The sequence below is a fragment of the Chaetodon trifascialis genome, chromosome 22 (assembly GCF_039877785.1).
Source record: "Chaetodon trifascialis isolate fChaTrf1 chromosome 22, fChaTrf1.hap1, whole genome shotgun sequence".
Classification (NCBI taxonomy): Eukaryota; Metazoa; Chordata; class Actinopteri; order Chaetodontiformes; family Chaetodontidae; genus Chaetodon; species Chaetodon trifascialis.
Window position 1 is genome coordinate 16,025,309 of NC_092077.1, and position 25,856 is coordinate 16,051,164.

The 25,856-nt window shown below is 42.9% G+C and overlaps 1 protein-coding gene across 1 annotated transcript in view; it reads right to left on the minus strand.

The window, feature by feature from the left end:
- The window catches only part of magi2a (membrane associated guanylate kinase, WW and PDZ domain containing 2a), a 203,351-nt gene extending 178,073 nt beyond the window's left edge, over positions 1–25,278 (minus strand). The window contains exon 1 of the mRNA XM_070991682.1: positions 24,857–25,278. Within this exon, the coding sequence (XP_070847783.1) occupies positions 24,857–25,157 (301 nt within the window). The 5' untranslated portion in view covers positions 25,158–25,278. The remainder of the gene's footprint in view (positions 1–24,856) is intronic.
- Positions 25,279–25,856: the final 578 nt, after the last annotated feature.

Sequence of the window (25,856 nt, forward strand, 5' to 3'; positions counted from 1 at the left end):
GAAACGCAGGTCAAGTTAAAAAGAGCGAATAATTCAACATTATTTCATTTGTTTATATTGTAACGTGCAGATCTTTAAAATAAATAGACTGTATGCCTACTACTGGTCTGCAGTTTTATAGACATAATGCACAAAAATAAATATTCAAATTGTTTTTATTTAGCTGGAACAACTGAACGAGTTTTGTCAGCGATACTGCAGGCACAAAAAATATGAGAATTTGAATCTTTGGGATGAAAAACTCGACTGGTCTGTCAAGAGACAGCTCAACTTACAGTGTGCCAATATTAAAACTCTTATCTCTGTCGTTAGTTTGTCATCACTGGGTATAAAACATCACTAAACTGTCCAAGCTGGCACAATATTTAATACCTTTTGAAATCGGTAAAATCTTATTTAATTGCAGAGCTGCAGCGCATTGATTCGCGCAGCCCCCCCTTGCCTCACTCTCACTCTCCACCAAACACACTGACAGCGGACCAGTCTGTGAACAGCCCCTCCCTCTCTGAACACACTGAATCAAACACGATCATGGCCAGGAGGAAGGACTTTTGTCTCCCTGCAGAGATGATGGCTGGCCGAATTCCTGAAAAGAATCAATCCCGAGTTCACCAGTGGACCATCACACCTCTGCACAAATTTGTCCAAAACTGATACATTCAAGTTAACTCCAACCCTCAAAACCCTTCAAATAAGTTACTGGTGAGCATGCTATGAGTCGAGTAAGGACACAGTGGAGTGAAGCAGGAGCTGTATGTATTGTTCAGTTATTTATATTTTACTTCTACCTGGTATTATTGATGGCATTACTGCAGACCCAAACCTTCAAGGTGCATGTTCTTCAATCTCTGCACCAGAACACCTATTAGTACAAACACACTGTGACAGACTGCCTTCATCCCGCAGTGGAGTATATCATACTTTGTATCCTGGACTGTTGGATGAGCTCAAAAATAATGATATGCTGTGATGGAAATCATATGCCAAGGCTACCTTATTCCATCATCAACAACAAAACAGAAGCAAGGACAACATTTTGCGAGTGCTGCATCCTTCACGTATTTTCAGATATTTAGAAGATCCATTAAGGTGCATTTGAACTAAACTAGCAGCTCATGTATCCTTTCACAGCTGTGTACTGATAGAAAGCTGAATATTAAGCAGCTAAGGGATATGAAGTGTATTTTCACTTCCCCTCGGCAGCATTGTTCTGCATTCAGTGCAGCGCCTTTAAAATGTTTTCCTTACTCCATCCATAGGTGAGTCTCCTTATTTACTACCAGGCAGTAAGACCCAGTCCTTTGTCCCTATTCTCTTAAACTTCAATTGGGGGGGGGGGGGGGGGGGGGGTGTTCTTGCTGCAAAGAGATTTTAATTGCTTTAAGCCAATAAGAAAATGCAAGACAGGGAATGAATGGCTTATGTGCTGCTTCCCGGGCAAAACAGCAAAACAAATCCTCCTGCTCTCACAGATTTCCTCGTAGCTAAATCCCAGAAACCGTCTCATTGTTTCTCTCCAGAGTGAGAGCGGCAGATAGGGAGGTCACAGTGCGGAGAATGAGTAGAGAGATAAGTTGACTGAGCACATTTTTATTCTGACACAGTTGCTCCCACGATGCCAACTGCTCAGCCCGAATCAATGGACCCGTTCCTGAATGTTTCATGGCTCTGAGACTCCGGGAACAAAGTAAACAATGCAAGAATTTTGAAAGAAATATACAAATAAGTCAACAAAAGACGGGTGACGACAATCGAGGTGCTTATTTTGTTGCTCACAGTTTATCCCGGCTGCTGAGCACTTATTAATGACTTTATAGCCTGTGGTCGTGTCTTGTCGGATTGGTGATTAATCTGCCCCTCTTGGGGGAGGGGGGCAACGGGGACAGAATGGATCATTCAAGGGTCCCAGGGCTGTTTGCCACTTTGTTGCCCTGGCGAGGCCATTTGGGCCAGAGAAGTGATAATCAGTCACAGGCAGGCGGCAAGCTGGATCCCGTGAGGCCACCTGATCACCCATCAGCATCCAGAGTGAGACTCAACTCAGAGAAACTTTTGTCGCCCGGTGAGATGGATGTCTTCCCGGTAGTTTGCAAACACTCACAAACAACGTGCAGGGACTCAGGGAAAACTGAGACAATGGCACATTTGGACTTCATTCTTTATTGGATCAGCTTCCACAAAGTGGTCGCTTGCCTTCCTGGGGTCCTCAATGATGCAACAAAAAAAATTTCAAAATTAAAAGCACAATGTATCAATAAGACAAAGAATAAAAATCTGAAATAACTCCACCGATAAAACAGCCAGCAGCTGTAACCTATAACAGGCACAGAAAAAAAAACAAAAAGTTATGAAATCAGCTTTAACACCAGTAACAACTGTGAGACATCACTCAATTTATGTTCCCGAGACCTCTTGAAAGAAACTATTTTTGACCTGTGTGATGTTGTTAGAAAGCTTGTTCCAGTTCCCATCATGCAGTTTGTACGAGGACAAAGAACCTGACCAGAATTCACTTGTCGTGTCCTGTAGTCATGATGAAAACCAGTGTGTACTAGTTCTTCACAGAGAAGTGCAGTGTGTTAGTCCAGGTATCGGTTTGCATGAATAACTTGATTCACAGTCAGCCAGGACAGACAAGCACAGAAAGAATACAGAGTTAATCTGGCAGCTGTGTTCTGTACAGTTTGAAGGCTTTTTTGATGTTTCTCAGCAGCACTGACCACATGACTGGGCAGTACTCCAGGCGTCACAGAGCAAGTGACAGACCAACAGAAGATGAAACATATGCAGAATTTTCCTTCAAACACTGAAGCTCTTTTCCCATCATCAATCTAATCAATGTGGTCTGACCAAGAGAGTAAGTTATCTAATTTAACACCCAGTAGGTTTGGCTCCTTGACTGATATCCCATGTACAGACAATTATGATGAGCCTTTTTTAACGTGGCTCCATCATAGCCCGGCCGATTCCTGACAAACTACATGAAGTCAGTATAAAAACATGGACGATGGGCCATTCAATTGACAAACCGTCCACCAGTGAAACCTTCCCTGTTGCATGCGGAATATGCTGTAACCCAACACGCAGCAGCAGATGACACTGAACAGTTTTTCATTACCTTTGTATTAACTTTTGATTAACAAATTTTATCATTGTAGAAAAACTATGTTTTCATAATTGTCATTTAAAATATGATAATAATACTGCTGCTCCTGTTTCTTATCTGCACCAGCAGAGTGTGGCTGCATTCAGTTTTATTTCAGTATAATGTGATGGAAATCTGTTCAGGGGAAGTCTGTTTACAGGACTTGGGGAGTACCAATGAATAAGTGAAAAAAGTTGTATAAAGCTTTTGGAGGCTCCAGAGGGAGCTGCAAGAAATCTGATAAAAGTGTTGGTTGAGTCTGAAGACTGAAAGTTTGGATTTTGGGTTGTGGAGTTAGAAAGATGTGAGCTCAGCAGACCTCTGTAACCTGCTCCTTATCTCTGGAGCTTATCTCAGCTTCTCCAGGCTATATTACCAGCTACTAGTAAAACACACCCAACGGCTGCGTCCATTCTGATCCTTTTTTAAAGCTGTTCTAGGAGTGCATTGCCCACAAAGCATCAGGAGCCAAATCAGAGGGGTTGCTAGCTGATTAAAAGAACAGAAAAAAGCATCTCTGCTGCATCAAATAATGCTTCATAATGGCATGTTCCCACTTCCTCCCACTGTACAAAAAATGAAGACATAGTATCTCGGATGTTGGGTGAAATTTGGAGGCACAGTCTGTTATGCCCCCTTTTTATAGCATCAAATAACTGAAACCAAATTTATTAGAAAATAAACACTTGAACATCCATCAGTGTGATACAAACTACCAAAAAAGAAGCCATCTTTGGAAAAAATGTATTTGATGTGTACTTAGTTTTGCCCATTTCCGATCTGCTAACACGGTGGGACCGGGATTTCTGACCAATACTGCAACCAGCCACCAGGGAGCGATGGAGATGATTTGACTTCACTTTTGAGGAACTGTCATGTCATCCATCTTCACATACGGTCATTGGCTGGGAACGACAGCATCAAAGCACTGAAAAAGGCCCTGCTTGCCTCAGCTGCTCTCTGGGAAGTTTGTGACTTTGTGAGCATTTTCACTAAAAATAAGAAAAGCAGCATCTGAGGAACAAAACGGCAACAAGCAGCGTGACAACAGGAAGCTGATGTCTTACAGCGCTCACTGATTTGTGTTGCTTCTTAATTACCATACAACAAAAAACACCTGGCCCTTGCCCAATCAGAGCAGATTATGTATCTTGTGCAGTCAGTATGAATGTGTGCAAACGTTACAGATTGTACAAGCAGACCAGGACAGTCTGTCTCTTTGTATCTGTACGGTGTGTCTGAATACAAGTGGAGGTCACTCACAAGGTGACTGCATGCCATTTGAGCATCAGGCCCAACAGGCGGGAGGTGACACTGTAATGTTCTGGGTTTTAGTATGAAAGACACGGCAAAGTTTAAAAAAAAAAAAAAAAGAAACTTCAGTGAGCAATCTGTTACGCCTCATTAAATCTCAACAGTCTGTTTAAAAATGACTCATCATTAACTCCTGGCTCAGAGACCTGATTTTAGAAATTCATTACTGGAAGACTTAAGACAGCAAAAAACCTAAAAATGTGAAAACTGCCTTCAAAGCAGTAAGAGGAATTTTGCTTATTTCTCAGAACAGAGGTTTTGTTCAAAGACGTTACACAGCAATTGTCATTTAACCTCCAGACATCTTTCCTGCGGGCACTTGTGGCACTGCTGCTGCCATGTAAATTCTCCTCAGTCCCACTCTTTGGAAAAGGGGAAACAATGCACCGCCTCAACGGTTTGCTCGAACGCTTAGATGAGGTTGCACATCTGTCATAAGCACTTACTTTCCATTGTTTTTGCTACAGCTGCATTCTTTACATTCCAGTGGCTGTGACTCCCTTTGACTTCAGAGAGGAGGGAGGAGGGGACAAGACACTCCTCTGGACTCAGTCTGCAAGCTTGCTTTAAAGCTCGTGCTAAGGTGTCATTTAGACATGAGAAACCTTTGGCACCGTGACAAAAAACGCTGGTTATAGATTTGAATTCCACCACATTCACATCGCCACAAACTGCTGATCATCAGAGGTGTTGTGGAAAGTTTGTGCATCAATGCTAATGTCTTTAGGAGCCGCCATTGTTCATTTCAAATGAATATTCCTGCTGTCGCACCCGTAGCTGCCAGTAGCTCCTCGGGAGGCTAACTGGTCTGAACCACTGTGTTTTGGCCATGAGTGCTTAACTTGAAGCCCGACAAGATGGATTCTCGACAATCCAGCTGCCCCACAAGGTAATGGGAGCAGTATATGTAGCAAATAATCTAAGATTTCCTAATCTTTCCTTACAAGCTTTCGGCAAATGGAGCAAGCTCAGGTGTAATCACGTGACTTAGCGTGGGGCAGTAACAGTACAACGGCAAAAGACTGAATCACCAGATGCAGACATCAGCTGACCAAAACTGATCACGCACTCCACTGGGATGGGGTCAAAGCCCTGAACAAGAGTCAGTGGACAGCCGGAGGAATATCAAGAGGGCCATCCATGTCTGACGCCACCCTCCCCGATATACAACCTCTTACTGCACGTGACAGAGGTTCTGCTGTTAGGTTGAGCAAAGACACAACTTAAATGTCCGAAAGTAAGTAAGTGGACCTCTAAGCTTCAATTTCATTGTTTACAGTCAACAGCCATCAAAATACCTCGTCTGAACACAGTCTGAATACATGTCCTGTTATTCATTTTGGTGCAAGGTTTAATTTGGGCTAAATTGCATACTCTATATATAATGTCAGGATGGGTAATTCATGTCCTCTCTCTGTCGGCGTGGGTTTCCTTGCTGGTGCAGTGACATGCAGGGGTAACAAATGGTTGCTTGTTGGTCTGTATGTGTCTGCCCAGAGACAGACTGACAACCTGTGCAGGGCGTACACTGCACATTTCGCCCAATGAAAGTTGGGATATGCAACCTTGCTTAAGACAGGCTGGTTTAAAGACTAAACGGATGGGTTTGTCTGCACTTCAGCAGTAAACAGACACTGTTTCCTTTTGGAATCCAGCCGTCTAACATCTAAACTCCCTTGAAAATCATCTAATTAAGTGGCAAGACAGAAATCAAAGAAATTCCACTAATCTGAATAAATAATGTTTTTACTAGATTAAAGCATCCAAGTGTTAGCATAATGCTAAATTCTCAAAAATTGTTAGCGTGTGGACTGTTAATTTAACACAATAAAAGATTATCATTTAACAACTAAAAGATAAACAGCAAGCTTGTCTGGACATTTTCAATCTCATATCCAAACACCATGAAGCACTGCGAGCTGTAGAATCTGGCAGTCAGCATCAGCTGGCTACAAACACTTCAGTACGGTTTGTGAATAAAGAGTTTTATATGCATTAAGTAGCCATTTCTCCCCCCGTGGCTGTAGCAGTGGGACTCCCAGATAACTTAGGAGACGGCACTAAATCCCCATCTTTCCTAACAGTGTTAGGACATGAATCTCGACATGCCTTAGGCCGGAGCTGCTGAGATAATGTGCCGAACCACAGTAAAACTGGCTTTCCACGACGAGCAGAAATGCCTGCAGGCTGCAAAGTGGCTGCGCTGGAATGTCTTGGACAGAGCTGTTTAGGGAACTGTGTATATCTGTTTGACCTCATTAGTACCGCGGGCCAGGGCTGTAGACTCCATGTGCCAAGTCTGTACTCTCCCCGCTACTTCATGCACATCACTGGAAGGAAGCCTATTTGCTAGAATGAATACAAAAAAGAGGCAAGAGTGCTTGGTTTATTTGCACAAGGATTACCTTACACTGTTGGCATGTTGATAAGGGCACCATCGTTGTAAGATGAGAGGATTTTGATGTTAGAGCAGGAGAATGAGAAAGTAAGCAGCATAAAACACACACACTCTGCACACAGCACCCCTGGCATACTAATAACATGTTGTAAAAATGTTAGAATGACCGTGACTGTACTTGCTCAGGAAAAGCATACAGTGTCGGCAACACACACACCCACAAACACAGTGTGTAAATTACATTAGGGGCTGCGTTTTCTTCCCTTTATTTCCTTGAATAGAAAATCCCAAATGCAGACACAAAAATTCTTCCATGCCTTGCTCATTGTGCATGCAAACCTGCACACATACGGTGAACACATCATACCTCCCTCGCTACACCAGAGTGCAACTGTAAAGGTGCACAGTGCAAGACTGTAATGTGCGACGACAAGAGGCCAGGACTCGTATTCATCCTCCAGCGCGCATGAAAGGCATTCAGTGGAGAGGAGAGCGTTCTGTTTCGGAGCATTTAGAAATGTCTCAATGCCTTTCTGCACAGACGGTCATTGTACAACTTAAATGAAGAAGGCATATTCAGTGTGTACCAGTCAGGTAGCTACAGGTAGGCGTAACAGAGAAGGCCAAATTGGTTCTGACAATCCAGGGGAAGCAGAAGTCTTGGTAGGCCAGCAACACTGCCGGCAGTTCCTCATATATATGACCTAGACACAGCAGATTTACTGTCTGTTAACATGTAGCAGTCTGAATGTCGTGTCTTTGAAAGTCCTTAACGATGCTGATTCATCCAGGGTCGCAAGTTAATGGCAGTGAAGGACCTGGAACCACACCAAAGGCTTCCACTACGATATTGTGTCCAAGCTGAATAGAGACTTGTTTAATAGTAAAGTGATGCTGAGCTCCAAGCAACGGCAGAGGCTTATTCTCAGTGCAATCACCATCATCAGCTGGCATTGTGGTGTGTGGATGTTAGCTCAGTAATGCACCTCTGAGTGGCTCCGTTTACAGAGCTGCTGTCGGATAGCGTCCTCTCAAAAACAGGTTCAGGACCACTGCACAGTAAACAAGGGTCCAATTCAACTCTGGGAACCAATGAAGTTTATGGCTTTCAACCGGAATTGGAGCCTACTGTTAAAAACTTCTGCTAAATCAGGCCCAGAATTAAAGATCTACTGAACCGATTACAAGGATCAGGGTTGTGGCCGATCAACAGCTTGATCCATTTCCTTTGTTATTTTTGTTTTGGGTTTGGCAGCTTTCAAAAACACTGGAACTGCACAGAGTGATCCAACAAGCCGACTGTGAATGATGCAAAATACTGATTACAGAGCAGTTCTGCCTTATGAAAAATCATTCTGTGTGTAATGCCGTGACGTTTCCACGACCCTGAAGTGCAGCTGTTGGCTCAAGACTGCATTTGAACTTCACTACTTTTTTCACTCTGGAGCTGTAGAGAGGCTGTTCAAACCCTCCGGTTTCAAAAGACTGACACTGACACTCTCTACATTTGTAATATTACCATAGAGTACTATAAGGAAGACTGTAATATATGCTGTATTTTATTTACACAGTTATTTGCTGTCAAAAATATCATTATTGACAGATACTCAGTATTTAAAGGCCTGGCATCAGGGGTTAAAAGCGTGATTTGGACATATACAACTATCATTTGACGGCACAAGTACCCATGCACTAAACCACAGTTGATTTTCAGTCTATTGAGCCAACCCCATTCAGCCCACAAGCACTAGGTGCCAGTGAACCCATTCTTTGCCATGCAGAAGAGAAGCAAAACTACTCCGCTTTGTGTCCACGCAGCTCGGGTGGCTTTGCTCTTATTTAGCCGAGCATCTTTTCAGGGGTGGTAAAGCTGTGGCTGGCAAGGCACTCCCATTTGGGACCAACTGGGCGCCAAGGCTGTTCCTGCAGCATTCAGCCACAGATATAGAAAAACACCATGCAACTCCTCTCTGCATGAGGTCTGGGTGTTGCAGGGACCGGATGACAACACCCACAATGCACACTGGCACAGGAAGAGAGGAGGGAAGCGATGTGAGAGGAGGTAGGAAAGCAACGGAGAGCAGAAAAGTGAGCGGAGGGATAAAAAGGAAGCTTAGCAATGCAGCATTTGCCACGCCTAATCAGAATAACAATGGGTGCTTTCAAGTTAGAATAATAGAGATCCATCACTCATCATAATGGCTAGAAGCACGGCCTGGTCAGCCTAAATCCATACGGTCTGCCACAGGAACCAGGGGAGCTCATATAGTAGTCAGTCTGTGGACCGAAGGAGCGGCTAATAAAGGCATTGGTCTGGGCCACTGGACTGAAGCCAGAGGCGACCGGACAGTTTAACGAGCTTAGAGAAGCCAGCGTTAGAAGAGAGCCGCATTAAATTCCATCACAGCAGTCAGACTTCACTTTTTGAGAAAACAAACTCAGTGAGGTGCAGACCGGTGCGAGCTTAGAGAAGTCCATCAAAAATTAAACAAGTCAGACAACTCTGCTCCAGCGTACCACCCTGTGCTCTGTTACTGTCTTGTATGTTTGATATTTACGGTCAGTTACAGTTACATTTGTAGGACTAACTGACAGACTGTCAAAAGACCAGGAACAAACTCCTTTACAATTTGAAAAAAAGGCAAAACTTTTAAGAAAGCACGGCATGTTGGAGGAGACTTAAGCAGTACACAGACGTAGGATGGAAAAGAAGTGTTTGCAGCCATAATCATCTTTTTCTGTCTTCTGGTAGTGTAAGTGTACAGTAGCCAAGATGCACCAATCCAAGGACTGACTGTGACTCCTGTCTGCTGCCATACCCGGCCTGGAGACGCAAATCACTCAAAATGTAGTTAAACTACTAGTTAAACTGAGCTTAGTTCACTACTCTGATGGCAGAACGATCCCATGAAAATTAAGACTTTGAGGCAGGAAAAAAAGCAGCTTGACCCCAGCAAGTCTAAAAGAAACAGAGTGCAGTGAGAAAGTGAGCAAAAGGCTCATTAAATACAGTGGAGATAATGGGAAAAGCCTCTTATTCAGTGCAGGAACTGGAGCCACTTCTGTGGTCATTCTCAACTGTGTGCATGAATGTGTGTGTTAGGTGGGATTAATTCTGGATGAGCAACGGCAGAGTTGTAAACATTGACCTTTCAACATTGTCCCACCGAAAAGACTAAAAGGCACAAATCCCACATTTATTCCCGAGAAGTAGGCTTTAATTCTGAGAGCGGGGGAGAACAGAAGGAGGATGACTGCGCCTTCAATTCTCTTCTAATTCTCCTCATTTCATTCAATTCTGTGAAAGAAAATAAAAAGAGCAGAGTGAGAGAACAGGGCAAGGGAGTAAAGGGAAGGGGCATTAATGAAGGCAGAGTGCAAACAGCAGGAAGGAGGGGAGGGAAGAACTGGGGCGTTTTTGCTAATTGTTGGAAGGAAGTGGAGCAACACTTGCAGCGCCACTTCTTAAATGAAGCTGCACAGGGACATGATGAAGAGAGGGCACACACTCCCTTGACCTCAGTCTAATTACTGCATACCTTGTGGTGAATAACAGCAATTCTGCAGAGACTCGTGGAAGAGACGAGGACGGTGTGATGCCAGACGGCTGCCTCGTCCCTTTCATACCTCCCTGTGGTTCAAACGCAGCACAGCGCGGCTCTGCAGCCCCGGGGCGATGAGAACGTCTGGGGGAAGGTGTGTTCTACATTCTCCACTCTCTTCATCACCGGCTGCATATGCACTCTTCCCTTGCATAACAGATACAGAGTTTTGAAAATTCAATAAAAATCCGCACCGAAGGCTGATCTAGCAGCAGCCCAGAGCGGGATGAGGTCGAGTCAAAGATCTGCTTTCTACTACAAACACCGAGCGCAGAATGTCTGACTCAACCGCGCTGCGAGGATAAAGTCAAACAGGGCATATTTTGGACAACATATTTTCAGCATGCGCGAAACTCCTGAAGCATAAAATCAATGTTTAAAGAAACCAAGCACAGGGGAGAAAATAACAGCCAAGAGCCATGGGTTATTTAGAAGAGAGCGCGGACACAGTGTGGCCGACAGCTCAAAGAGTCTTCTTCATTTCGCTCTGGCATCAGGACAGACGAGACAAATCTCGAACAAAGATTGATTTTAACCTCCAACTGGACACTAATTTTAAAGAAAACTGTAAAAATTGTTAACTTCACAAGTTGTGATATTCCCGAACATCCACACCTGCGCTCGAACGCAGCACAATCCAACCATCTAGGTGGTCCGTCGATACTCTTGAAAGCTGTCACTCAATAACAGGTACCGCACTGTGTCACATCAGTTGAAACATGGAGGGATGATTAAGGGAACCGATCATATAATTAACCTTTTTCCATCCTGCAGCCTCTTGGGGCACGGATGCAGTCATTTCAATCAAAGGTGAGTCAGTGGCTGTTTTCCTTTTTCCTTGAGCATCACATCTCGCTGATCCTTCACATCGCCATCCTTGCTGCAGCAGTGACCTGCAACACCCTTTGCAGTTGTAAATGTGTCACTTCAGACCCGACACAAACATCGAGAGTGTGGAGCAAATGGGTAAAGACTAAGATTTAGAACAAAGGGCCTGACTGCTGTAAAAGTGTGACACATTTGAAAGATAAACAGTCCACTTGCTTGCCAAAAAACAGAAGACAATCTGACTGAGTGCGTGCCAAGCTTCAAAGCGCTCCCACGGAAAACCAATTAACTGTACGTAACTGACAGCTAGCTGCAGCAGATCAATGTCCAGGTGGAGGTTTCATATCAGGTGGACTAAAGGAAGAAAGTCAAGCTCGATCACAGCTTGAAAATCAGCTGCACAGTAAAAGTATTGTGCCACAGATCATCTAAATTCATATATAAAATATTTTGACCTGCTATTAAAAAGCCAAGAATGAGACAGTATTTAAGGTCTTGATGTGATTAATGCGTCTCTGATGGACAAGAAGGGACAGACGTGCATTTGCGAATGAGCCCGCCGGGTTTACAGGTGGGATCTCCAAACTGCGGTGGCATCCCCCATCACTACTGGCTCCAAATGACATCACCAGAGCAAGATGGCGGCGCCAGCGTTGACAATAATTTGGCTTAATTTTTGCACGGTAAGTGGAGATGCGTCATCCATCTTTATTTAAAGTCAAATCGATACAAGCCTCCTCCACCCAGTTCACACCCTATGCTCATGGGCCCTTCTGCTGAGCTCATCAGAGCTCCTGCTCCACATCACATCCATCCTGATCTTCAGCCATTGCTCTCCACCCCTTCACCATCAGTGTCCAATCGCCCAGACTCTGTATTTCTTCAACTTTTAAACTGTGCATGACATCAAATAAATGAATTTGCTCCCTCTTTAAGCCTCTTGAAGTCTCTCTTTTGGCTTCTAAATGTGTCTTAGAATAGACAATAAGACCAGGGTGACAACTTAATCTCATGTCAACTTTTTGTGGCGGAGGGAAAACTGAATTTTTTGGAACAACGGAAATTTTATTATTTTTCAGCACATGAAACTACCGGATCTGTCAAGCCAATAATCACATCATGTCCTTTGTCATTTCCAACGAAGCTTTTCATTTCAGTGAAATAATGACTGAATTCAGTGAAGAGACATCTAATGGTATCTAAAAACAACAATGGCTGAACAGGTTAAAAAAGCAAATCTGTTGCAGGATGTCGCAGCACATGAAGCATGAGCGCAAGCCCAAAGACGTGTCTTTCATCTGGTGGACCGAGAAAAAACGCAGAAAACAGCAGAAAACAGCAGAAACTGTGGTTGTCAGTCGAATTAAAAGCAGAACTGTGTGAAAGGCCGTCTGTCAGCGATCCTCCCCCCACCTTTCTGTGCTTCCTCTGCATCTATCGAGCATCAGGTGTGTCTCTTTGTCTCTCTCTCATGGCCAGGCTGTCTTTCAGAGGGTCCCTCGCTCTCTGGCTGACAGTTAGGAAGGCATGAATAATGTTTGCCAGCACAGGGACAGACAGGCCGAGCCGCGCTGTCCGTCTCTTCATCTCCCAAACCTATTTAAACGTGCCTCTCTTGGTTCCCGGCGGAGAACGGGATGAAATGAGTGCGTGAATGGGAAGGAGGGAGACAAAGACGAGGGGAAAGAAAAGCGAGATGGGGAGACAGTGCTGCATATGTAAGAAACCTCCCAGGAGTGATGATGTGAGCTGGCTTGAAGCAGCTGGAGGTGACCTCGCTGCAGGCAAGAATAACAGGGTGGAGGGTGCTTGCTAAAGGGAAGCTAAAGGCTAGTATAAGACTTGACAGGAATCCCAAAAACCTCAAAACTAGCCATTGGCCTCAAGGACATGAATCCTCAGTGTGAGACAGCAGAGTGAGACACGTGACCAGTTTGTAAACTATTAAAAAAAAGAGACAGGTTTTACTGAATAGACATGCTCATAATGTGTTTCATTGTTCCTTCTAGGATCTATACTGGCCGGCGGTAAATCAATGTCTTGTTTACAGTCTTATTGCAGACTCTTTATCTTGTCACAAACTGCTGCTCTGTCAGCTCGGCTCTGTCTCTGCAGTTCTTGCTTGTAATCGATCGATAACGCTGCATTTTCAACAAGAAGCACTCAACCCCGACAGGATTTTGATCAAATTCTGTTTTGTCTGTAAGGTAGCTGCAGTATCATCATTGGGTTCAATGGTCAATTTACAGGAATGGTTGCAAAGTACGCTAATCCACTTTGTTGCCAACGACCCCTAAAATCACATATGGCATTGTTTAGAACCTAGACTAGTAGTTTTGAAATTTGGAGAAAGCTAGGCTAGCGGTTTCTCCCTGTTTCTAGTCTTTATTGTGAGCTAGGCTAACCACCTCCTGGCAAGTGTTTACGTTAGCATGACTGGCTATCTAGCTTGCTACCTACAGTTTACATCCATGGCGTCCATGGTGTTGAATGGTGCCCTCGGTCCCCTATCCTGTCCCCTGATGTTGCGTATGCATGATACTTAAGGGTCCTGGTTTGGGGTCTGAAAATATTGTCACCATAGTGTATCCTACCACTCTTTTATTTCCATGTCTACATTGATCATAAAGTGCTCACCTTTAAGTCTTATAGCACAGCACTGAATTAGCACGATGTCCTGCATTATGGACCCTTTTACAGGTTTCTCATTTTCATACGAATCAACTAAGACAGAGTTTTCATCCAGCTCATGTCGTTCATGATAATAACTGCTACTAGCTAGCAACAGCTAGTAAAATCTGCAAGCAGCAAGAAATTAACACTGCTTTTAATGGCAAGTTTGACACCATTATCGTTGTTATCTGCATATGCGCAGTGCTTGACTGGAAAGTCTGACAGATGTAGCAACAAGTGCTCCTCCAACAAGGGAGGCAGCATGTTCAGTCAATCTTTTGTTGTTCATTGTCCAGCGTTTGTAGAACCAATTAGCCTTGAAAAAATCCATCTTGGTCCAACCCTAATCCACTCACAAACACACATACTGAGGTGAACACGAATGCAAATGCTTCCTCTCTCTCACACACACACACACACACACACACACACACACACACACACACACACACACACACACACAATCATCGATGTGGAATAAAAAGACAAGACTGTTTGATCCTCGCCAAGAGACCGGCAGAGAAGGACAGACCAACCACTGCGGCTCTCAGAAAAGCTTTAATCGCTCCGTATTGATTGCTCCTTTTTTGGTGAATCAGCAACAACTAGTGTGGGCTGAGGAGTTCGCTTAATATTCCCTTCTCTCCATGAGCAGGTCAGCCAATTTCACCCTCCCGTATGCCTTCGCTCCAAAATATCCCATTTAGATCTCATTTATATTCATACCACTGGCAGTTTGAGAGAGCAGGAATATTAACTTTTCCCTTATGAAATCTTACAACATCTCCCTCTACAAAATCTTGCGGTATCCAGGGGGTGCACCTAGTTGCACAACAGCAATCCTGCGCCACGTTGTGATTCATCGCAGCTTCACAACCCCAGTGTTTACTCTGGCTTCAGCATCTGCCCACAGGGCTGCTGGTGTCTGCAGTATTTCTCTTTGTGAATCTGATTGGTTTTTGATAAAGGAGGGGCCCGAAGGAGGCTGGAAACAAGACTGCTCTACATGCCAGAAAAAAATTAAAGTTGACTACAGATGACAACATTGATTTGTTGCAGAGTCGAGGAGGACCACCTTATCTCCAGGACAAACGAGGTGTCATTGAGACTTGACAAAAAAACATTAAGACAAACTAACATTCCTAGTGTCACTCAATGTACAATACACTCTGAGTAAATCATTCACTGTATAGTGTTTAAAACACAATACATGCACACCGACAGCATGTCACCATCGAGTGGATTCCAGCTCTTCAGTTAACAGATGAGTCTTAGATTGACTTTGTCTTTTAGCCATTCAAATTCACAGTCTCACACCAATACAAAGCAGCTTTAATCGCCAAAATCATCCATCAATCATCGAGCTATACGAGCTCCCTCTCCCACCACATTCTCACAGGTAAACACACATCCTCCAGCTCGTTCCCTAACTGTGGCCAACGTGTGGATATTGGTGTTGTTCAGACTGAGTGTAGGCGTGTTTGATTAGTTCAAAGTTATCTGGAGTGAAATATGTTGCGCCATCTTGAGATTTTCACAGAATAAAATATTACACCTGTTCATAATCGCTGGCTCTGCCTCGTGCTGAAACAATTAGTCAATGATTAATCGAGCGACGGAAAATCAACATGACTGGCTTGATGACTGATTTTACTGTCATTATTAAGTACAAGTCTATTAAGTACAAGTCCCATGTCTCTAAGGATGTGACTGTTGGTTGGTCAGTCGTTCCACCGGTTTGGTGCAGAACCAAACATCTGAAACTCTATTGGATGGACTGCCATGAAACTTGGTGCAGAATGAATGATCCTCTGCTTTTCATATGGAGCGATTATAGGTCAACATCATAATTTGTTTATGACCACTGACCCCGTTTACCTGTGGAATGTTCCAAACAGGTGTTTTTGGAGCATTCCACATCTTTTCCAGACTTTGGTTGCTCCTGTCCCAACTTGTTTGAAATGTGTTGCTGCATCAAATTCAGAATAAACAAATATTTGCAGAAATCAATGAAGCTGATGAGGTAAAACACTAAATATATTGTCGTACTGTTTTCAATTGAATATATGTCAGAAAGGATTAGCAAGTTATCACATTCTGCTTTATGTTTGACAACTTTTTTGGAGTCAGGGTCGCCTATGACATGCTGTGATAGGTCCTCTCAGAAAAGCTGGAAAAAGAAACAAAGCCACTGAGGAACAAAGCAACGAAAAGCTTCAGTGGCAACCTAAATGACACACTGTACATTCACTTAATAAGCCTGAGCAGATGCATAAAGGACACAGAGAATTTAAATGTAAAGTGTGGGACAGAGAACGAGGTTCCAAAACAGATACTGTCTGTACACTCTGTCTCATTCATCTATAATTCATCGTAATGAAAAGGTAAAGGGCTCCTTTCTACTCTCAGTTTCTTTATGCTACACACACTATTCATTTACAGAATTTAGATAATGGAGAAGGTCATAAAGATTTCTTTCACCTTCTTTCTCCGTTTAAAGAGAAAAACATCACTTGGCTGCACAAAGATAGGTCACAATTTAATGTTAATTGAATGCCGCAGAGGCACGAATACACACAAATACCGAAGCACACATGCACACGTAAAAGTTTGCAGCCTTTCCATTTCTCAGTCCTTGGAATAGTTGCCACAACAGATGGCTGTTGTTGACAAGGAGGGAAAGGTGGTTATGGGTGTGTGTCTTATCATTACCTGTCCCCAGAGGTGAGCCTGGGAGTCAGACAGCGTAACACAGGCAACGACAACAGGATCTCTCCACCAAACCTCTGTCAGGCATGATTGGACAGCATGTGGTAAGTGGTGCAAAGGCCCCGGGGACGCACTGATGCGAACACACACAGCAGCTCTTTATGGACGAGTGTGAGTCTGTATGCGTATCACACTTTCTCTGTTACACTTGCTGGTGCAACTTAACACTCTCAATGGGACCCTGACAAGAAGACAGATGGGTCTGACTGTACAGAGAATCATTACTGCACTCCCACGCAACAGTGTGTGTCTGACTCAACAAAACTTCTCAGGGATTGCCCATCTTTCAAACCCCCCAAAAGACCAGTGACCAGTCCAAACTCATCATCACTCACATCAGTCATTCCATTACTTGGGCATGCGCCATTGACTTGATAGTGTCATAACATACTGGTTTTCCCTTGAGCTGTACTGGATGGCTGGTTCGGTGCTGCTTTATGAATTGTTTCTTAGCTGTATGGATGTTTATGCTCAGGGTTCCTGTGCGCAAGGCAATTTTATCTTCGGGCACAATAAGGCTGACCTTAACCTTTGAAGGTTTCAGCTGATATAAACGACTTTATCCAACATATTTGCTCTAAAATGCAGCTTCCAGCCATACAGCATGCACTTCACAAGACAGTGAGTCATCAATTGCATGAGCAGTATTCGTACAGGACGTTAAAAGAGGACATGAGACATCATTATGAAAGGGCACAGTGCTGCTTGTATGGCTGCAAGTGGACACTTATGAAAAAGCACCGTAAGACAGAAACATGGACTTTTAATGTCAGGATTCTTATGCATAATTAAATGTTTTGATCAAAAACAGGGAGATCTCTTTTCATCAAGACTTAAATAATAAACAAGTTATTTTCCAAAATCAAATGACTGTGCTGGCATAGTCACTGCACACAGATGTTACTGCAAAGCCAAAGACGTGAGACAGGTGCTGGATACAAAGATCAGAGTACTATGAGCAAAACGGAGAGGAGCTCTTTTATTAGATTTAAGCTTTATTGGTCATGTTTTCCACCAAATCCTCAGGCAAACACTTGAATACACCAGTTCTGGTTGAAATGTCAACAATGAAGCCTGTCTAAATCCTGTAAGGGAGCTCTGATTGCGGTATTTCTTGCAGAAATATCCTCATCACTCAGCAAAACTTGACAGTAAAAACTTTTGCCAGAGAACAAGAGCCAAGTAATTGTTAGTACAGCATGTATGAAAAGCATCCTAGTGTCTCTGTTAAGACGTGTACTATACCAGGTATCTGAAAGAGGATGCAAGAAATCTTTATGACCTTCTCCATTATCTAAAGTCTGTAAATGAATAGTGTGTGTAACACAAAGAAACTGAGGGTACAAAGGAGCCCTTTACCTTTTCATTATGATGAATTATAGATGAATGAGACAGAGTGTACATACAGTATCTGTTTTGGAGCCTTGTGTCCTTTATGCATCTGCTCAGGCTTATTAAGTAAATGTACAGTGTGTCATTTAGGTCGCTACTAAAGCTTTTAACTGCTTTGTTCCTTTTTCCAGAGGACCTATTGCGGCATGTCATAGACGACCCCGACTCAAGAAAAGTTGGGATGCTGTGTTAAACATAAAACAGAATGTGACAACTTGCTAATCCTTATTGACATATACTCAACTGAAAACAGGACAAAGTCATTGATTTTGGTAAATATATATATAAATCTAAAAATTCTTTTAGACCAAAAGTCCTCCTGCAGCTCAGACAAAGATGAACATGTACATTTCCATGACAACTGTCAAACTCCACTGCTAATGAGGCCTATGTGACAAGACTGAAAGCTCCAGAACACCTACCAAATAGACCTGGAAGGGAGCTGACTGTTGCTTCCAACTTTTAACAATTACTGGAGGTTAAAATTCAACTTTTCTGCATGTAACATTTAAAATGTTAGCACATTGGCATGCTAACCCGGCACGATAGATGAAAAGTCGTGGTGTCACCGAAGCCATTAGGATCTGTGCTCTTGAAAAATTAATGCCTCGAACAATTTCTAGGCTACCTGTCCAGTTCTAAGATATTTTAACTCTGGACCAAAGCCGACACTGCCAGCCCTAGAGCCACGCTGTTAGCCAAAGACAACCTTTTAAAACTAGAAAGGTCCTGCCATGAAGACTGCTGCCATTTTCTGCCTTGCTAAAGCTCCCTGCGCTCAGGCTGCTGTAATGACTTTCCCCAACACCAGCTAACACTAAGTGGGCACCCGGCGAGCACAATGATTGCCTTTGGCTGACCTGGAAATGTCTGCTCTTACCTGCACCCAACACCACTCAGCGAGGCTCAATCAGCGTACAGTTCACAGCCGCGGCAAGGCAGAGCTACAGAAAGAGCTCCTCGCTGCAATGACAGCCTCCACAGCTGGCTGCATTAATCCTCCACTGAAGCTGAAATGGGAAGCTGAACTGGGGCATTTTCGTGTGTGTGAGAGAGGTGGAGGGTAAGGAGCAGCGAGTATGGCGTACAGCTAATTTATCTTGATGCTTCGGCAGCAACGTTTATGACTTCCAGAGACAGCGGCAGTTTGAATTTTTGCTCCTCATGCAGACTCTCCGAGGTAAGAGAGGCTGGGATTCCTAACGCTCCTGATACACTTGCTTTTTACCATTTGGCAGCTGCAATGCAAGTGGTATTGTCACAAACTCGGCTGCATGCTTTGTGTGGGTTGAAAAAATATCCACTAAGCGGCAGATAAGGGTTGAATCATCCCTGGCTGACACCAGAATATCATTCTTGAGCTTCGGTTTTGTCCAGCAGAAACATAATGGAGGGACTTGACGGGGTTACTACAGTGCAGAGGTCCCCGTCCCCTCAATAGTGACCAACCGGTTGATCTTAATGCAGCTCAGAAATGGCAGCAGCTTTCTGCCATCGTTGTTGTCATTTGTTCAGCTGACATGACTTCACATCCTCACATAGTAACCCAACGCTCACAGGCTTCACTTTGCAACCGCTTCATTTCTAACTATGTGCACAAGCACGTATCTTAGTATACTTATTCTCTCCAAATGCTGCTTCCAATACCTCAAAACAAGTGTTGTTTTATAGCAGTTTTATAATGACTTTGACAAAGGATTTGATGTGGTGGGTCCCATCTGGCTAGTCGACTTAGAAGAGTCAGTCAGGCACCGATGCTGATCCAGTAGATAAAATCATGTACACAAGTTTGAAGTTTAAAGCACATCAGAACTGGAACAGGGTTAAAACCAGCATTGACTTTCACTGTCACCAAATCCACAGGGGCCAGCGTCAGCCACAGGAAGTGGTCTCAGCCCTACATCATCCATAACGTCTCTCTCTAATGACAATTCACTGGGAGTGTGATTGAGCCCTCTTTTCTCTTATGTACCCATTAGTGTTTTGTGGAGATCCTAATTACATCCTAAATACTACAGGGCAGGCCTGATTGCTGGTGGCAATCTCATTTAATCCTCACCTCAGAGACAAATAAGAGAGCTAGGATTGTTGAGTGTAAAGGGGGATACAGCCCTAGGATTTTAGATGTCGCGAAAAATTAGAGCCATGTTCAAGTGCGCGGAAAAATTAAGTGCTTAAATGCAGACACATGACTCACGATCGTCTCTAATTATGGAGAAGATTGTAATGAAAGTTGTCGATTCAGACAAGAACTCCCAAGAGAAAGGGGACAGCACTTATACAGTTGTGACTTTAGTGAAGCGGCGGACCACTGCAAAGGAGAACTTGATGTATTATTCAAAAAGGCCATGAACAACCTTTGGAGATCAACCATGCGTGAAAACTGGACAGTGTTCCGAAAACAAAGCACATTTTGACTGTTTTATTAAGACGTACTGTCGCTGCTCCATGCCAACCCCACATCTGAGACTGTGTTAGGTTGAACTGCTGGCAGGTTGTCTATTTAAAATGGCTTTCGTTAATGATGGATAAGTACACAAATGGACGGCTCAAATTCCTGACATGCCTTCAAACGAGCATGACATCCTCAAATGAAGCATCGGTGCACAGATGAGTAACCTGGATCAGTTCACAACAAGCAGCTGTTCAGTGTGAGCGATGCCTTGTTTTACAGCCGAAAGCTTCACCTGAACTCACCTCCACGTTTGCTGTTGAGCTCAGAATTTAAAACTAATACCACCTTATCATTGCCGCTGGGTGCTATTTTATCCTTTTAATCATATTTGTGCTTCTAAATGCAACAATCTTTCAAGAGTGCCCAACACTGGATGAGGAAATTACATTTTTCAGCTTACAGTCATACGCTCCAGCAGTTCTAACAATAACCAATATTTATCTAAATCAAAGGACGGCTGTCGAAGTGATTTGTCGACCATCTCAAAGAGCAAGTGGGAAAACAACGTTAAGTGCAAACACGGTGGAGGAGAAGCTCTGGTAAAATAAACAGAAAGAGCTGTTAATTCAAACACTTTCTGTGGATCCTTTACTGGAAAGGATTTTATTCTGAAGTATCACAGGAAGTGCTGATCTTACGTAGAACATTGTGCACTCACTGCTGTCTCTGGGTCAGACTTACACAGCGTAAACCTGCAGTTCGAGGCAGATGTCAAATGTCTGGACACATAATCGAGGTCAGAAAGTCGTTTCGTGACGAGCTGCTGAGCTCCTACGACAAAGGTCAGTGTCATGATCTGTCAGGGCTGAATTGATTCACTTCATTAGCTTCATTAATGATTAATCTGCAGGTTATATTCTCAATTAATCAATTAATTAAACGTAATTTCTATCTGTTTAATACTTATTTCTTTGGACATTTGACAGAAACACCTGTATAAAGACAGTGCATGCTGTTGGCCACTGTTGCTCTTTATATTGTATATATTTAGAAGTACACCTGTGTTTTTCTCCTACATGTATGTGTATAATACTTCTGTTTATTGTGACCTATCTTTGTGCAGTCAAATTCCTTATATGTGTATGCATTATCAATTACTGATTCTTATTATTGTCCTTATAAACTGGGTAAACAGTAAATAAAACCCATCATAATTTACAGATTCCACAATAAGAACGACAATCCCGCAGACATTCAGTTTATAAAGACATGTGAGAGAAAAAAGCAGCAAATCCTCACTTTTTGAGACTGAAACCAGAGAATGCGAGCACTTGTGCTTGAAAAATGACAACTAATTGATCTATTAATCAACATTTCAGCTCTGCAAATATTCTGAGTTAAACATGTTTTTGCAGCAATGACAGAGCTGTTACAGCTTTCCGTCATAACGGCACCAGGCGTTTCTACAACCCCAATTCCAGGAAAGGTGGGACGCTGTGTAAGATGTAAATAAGAACAGAATGCACTCATTTGCAAACAAACTGTGTTTACTGACAACGCTTTTTACAAAGTGTTTCTGAGCACATGCAGTAATCTCCTTTATCCAATCATGTGTTCACAAAGTGGTGAACCTCACGCCATCCTCTCTCGTGATCGACTGAGCCTTCCCAGGATGCCCCTTTCATACCCAATCATGATACCAATCACCTGTTACCAGTGAACCTGTTTACCTGTGGAATGATCCAAACTGGTGTTTTTGGAGCATTCCACATCTTTCTCAGACTTTTGTCGTGTCCCAGCTTGTTGGAAATGTGTTGCTGCATCAGAAGAAGCAAATATTTACAAAAATCAATGAAGCTTCTGAGCTCGAACATGAAATATATTGACTTTGTACTGTTTTCAGTTGAGTTTATGTCAAAAAGTATTAGAAAATTTGCCGTTTTATTTATGCTTTATAAAACTGCAGAATCTGTGTGCATGCCATGTGTCGTACAGAGCATTTCTAATAAAGTCTTCAAAAGCCCTGGCTCCAATATTAGTAAAAGTTCATTATAAAGAAACGACCCACCATGAAGCAAGACTTTAATTACTCATAAGACAAGTTTCCAGCAGCTCAGCGAGTGGACGTGTATCATCTATCAGGCCTGATGAGCTGTGATAATTATAAGAGTTTAAGTGCTGTTGAAATATAAAACAGCTGTTGTTTGGCACACTGCTGCACGACACTGTGAAGTGTTTCTCCTCCATAATATTTACTTATTGTACATATCAACCATGTTAAAAACAGCTCCACACTGTAAACAACCGACGGGGCAGACACGAGCAGGGCAGCGGGAGAATATCAATCACTTCAGCGATCACTGGAGGATATAAATATTTCATGGAAAAAGTACAACATTAGTTTGATATAGGCTTGGCTGCCTTTTGAATAAATCCCTGGTGTGCTGCTCAACGCATACACACCGTCACACACACACACACACACACACACACACACACACACACACACACACACACACACACACACACACAGTAAGACTTTGATCCAAAGCCTCTTACTGGGTTTTGCTGATTTTTCACCCCAAAATAAGAGCCCACAGATCCTCCTCTCAGTTAACAATGCAAGACACCCAGCGTCATTAACAGCAAAGATCAAAGACACAGGCGGCCGGAGGAGTGTGTCCGTGACACAAGAGCTCCACATCCAGAGGGGAAAGTTGACAAGCGCTCGATGGAGTTGGGAGCCAGTGCGAGTTCGGGCGCATTTACATGAGTTGTGTGTAAATGCGAGAGTCAACATGTGTGTTCTGGCTGCTGCATGTTTTGCAATTCAAAAACATCTCCAACAACTATGGAGTCTTTGGACAGCGCAGTCCTGGCTCCATGAGCCTCCAGCGCAACCGCAACACTCACTTAAGCAACCTGCTGCACATCCAGCTCGAATAAAATAAAATAAAAAACTGCTATTCCTGCTGCGTCTGTGGCATTCACTAACTGTGACCTTATCATGCTTTATTGTATTTTTAATTTCTTGTGACACCACTGTAATGTTAAAATAGGGACTTGGGGATTGGCTCTAATATTTATATAGTATCCTTTCTAAATCCAATTTAGTCCACTCAATGTAGCACAAATTGGATAATAAATATTGCATACTTAAATTTCTGCTTTGCAAAAAAAAGTTTAAAGATTACACGTGATTCAAAGGTTAAAAAGTCAAACAAGTTTCTCATGACTACAAGCAGCCCAAAGATTACACTTCCACATACACAATCACTGAGATTAACACATCCAGATTCACAACGCACAACTTTTTTCATTGTCAGTTATATTCTCAATTAATCGTTTGGTCACTGAAACGTCAGAAAACAGTAAAAGAAGGAAAAAACTGTCCAAACTGACATATTAAATCTTCATGCTTTGACTAAAAAAACACTCTCAAAGCCAAAAACATCAGTTTACTTTGCTTTCAGACTAAGAAAACCAGGACACGTTCGCATTTAGAACCTGAAACTAGAGATTTTTTGGTATTATTGCTTTAAAAAAATGACATTAACCTTGTGTCCATGGACTAATCAATGCATCAAATAACTGTTTCAGCTCTGTGTACGTAAATTATAAAGTATGTGACTGTAAAATATGTGTCTCTGATAATTAATATTATTATTATTGACCATACCGGAGATGTTTGCTTGTAATATTGTGCTGAATGTTTTGTTTGTTTGTTTTATTGCTGCGTGTGAAACAGACTTGGTTTCAGCAAAATGCAATCAAATATAATCTTATTCAATATCTAATCTAATCCAATGTTTATGAGTGGTATTATACTTATGTTATTGGATATCCTGTAATCTTGACCTGCGGTGGCTGCGTGACATTTAGAAATATTACAGTGAGTACACCATCAATACGTGTTAAATATTTGTATTATTAGTTATGTACAAGGCTGAAAGCACAGTTTTAAATGAGTGTGTACTTGCAGCATGTGCAGTGCTTGAGTGTGTATTTTCTGACTGCCCAAAATGTAACACACCCCCTTAAAAAGCGACACATAGCAACAGGACCCACAACCAAAACACGTCGAAAACACCTTTTTACAACAACCACTGTGGAAATAATGTTAAAATGTGGGTACATGAGACTTGCAACGGCACCAAAAACACATAAAAGTTCATTTTCCCGACACAGTTTGTGTGTAACACCGAGCAACGGGGAGTATCAGTGGAGGAGACAATAGCACTGCTGTCAAAACACCAAACCGTGTCAAAAAGCTAACGGTTCCGGGAAAAAAAAGATGTACGAAATGCGGGAAAGTTGGTGTGAAAGCTGGGAAAACTCACCTTGTTTGACACACTTGAGCCGGACGGGGTCTTTGCTGTGTTTGACCACAGCATGGACGTCCCTGGTGGTGAGTCCAGCCACCGGGGTATCATTGACTTCCAACAGGAGTTCATCCTGGTAGAGTTTGCCGCTGTGGCAGACCGCTTTGCCCGGGAGAAGCTCGCCGACAACCGGGAACTGTCCATTCTCCGCGCCGCCCTTCAACTCCAGCCCCAGCTCCCCCTCCTCATTCCTGCAAAGGACACTCTCGTGGACTTTGTTAGTCCAGTGGTTCTTCCTCTTCTTCAGGCTCTTGGACATGGCTCAAACAAGAGGAAACCTCATGAGTGCGGCCGTGGAAGAAGTTTTACCGCTCGCTGAAGTGCCCGTACGGCGGTGATGCGTCCACTTTCAGCAGTAAACGCCAGTTGTATCCATGTCAGCGCACACTCTCTCACGCGCAGCAGCTGGATCATCAGTCTGCCTTCGCATTAACTGAGAGCTGCTCAACTTGTGGTGCATTCACGTGCTGCCTCAAAGGTCGGGAAAAACACGTTTCGCGTACAATAACGACCCGGTGAGGAAGTAAAATTGATTTAGATTTATTATCGTGACAATATAAAAATGTCAATTATTATATTTTATTGTTTTTTAACAAATTACGAGGCAGTTAGGATGGATCGGGGATGAGCAGTAAATTAAATTAAAAAATATATAAATCTTATGGTAATAATATGGTAATAAACGACTACAACTTAATCTCTTTGTATAACCGTCTTTCCATATAATATGAACAAAAATTAACTTTCAGTACCTGCGACCCATTTGGGAAAAAAAAGAAGACTTTTACAAGTTTGTTATTATAGTGTTGTGCTTTTGTTGTAGTTTTGTAGAAAATACATAAATGAACCACTGAATCATTACAAATTTAAATTATCAGTCATTTTATAACTGTCACGGCACCAAACATTCTCCTGTGTAACTTAATTTCCACCATAACACTGCTAAAGGTGCCAAATG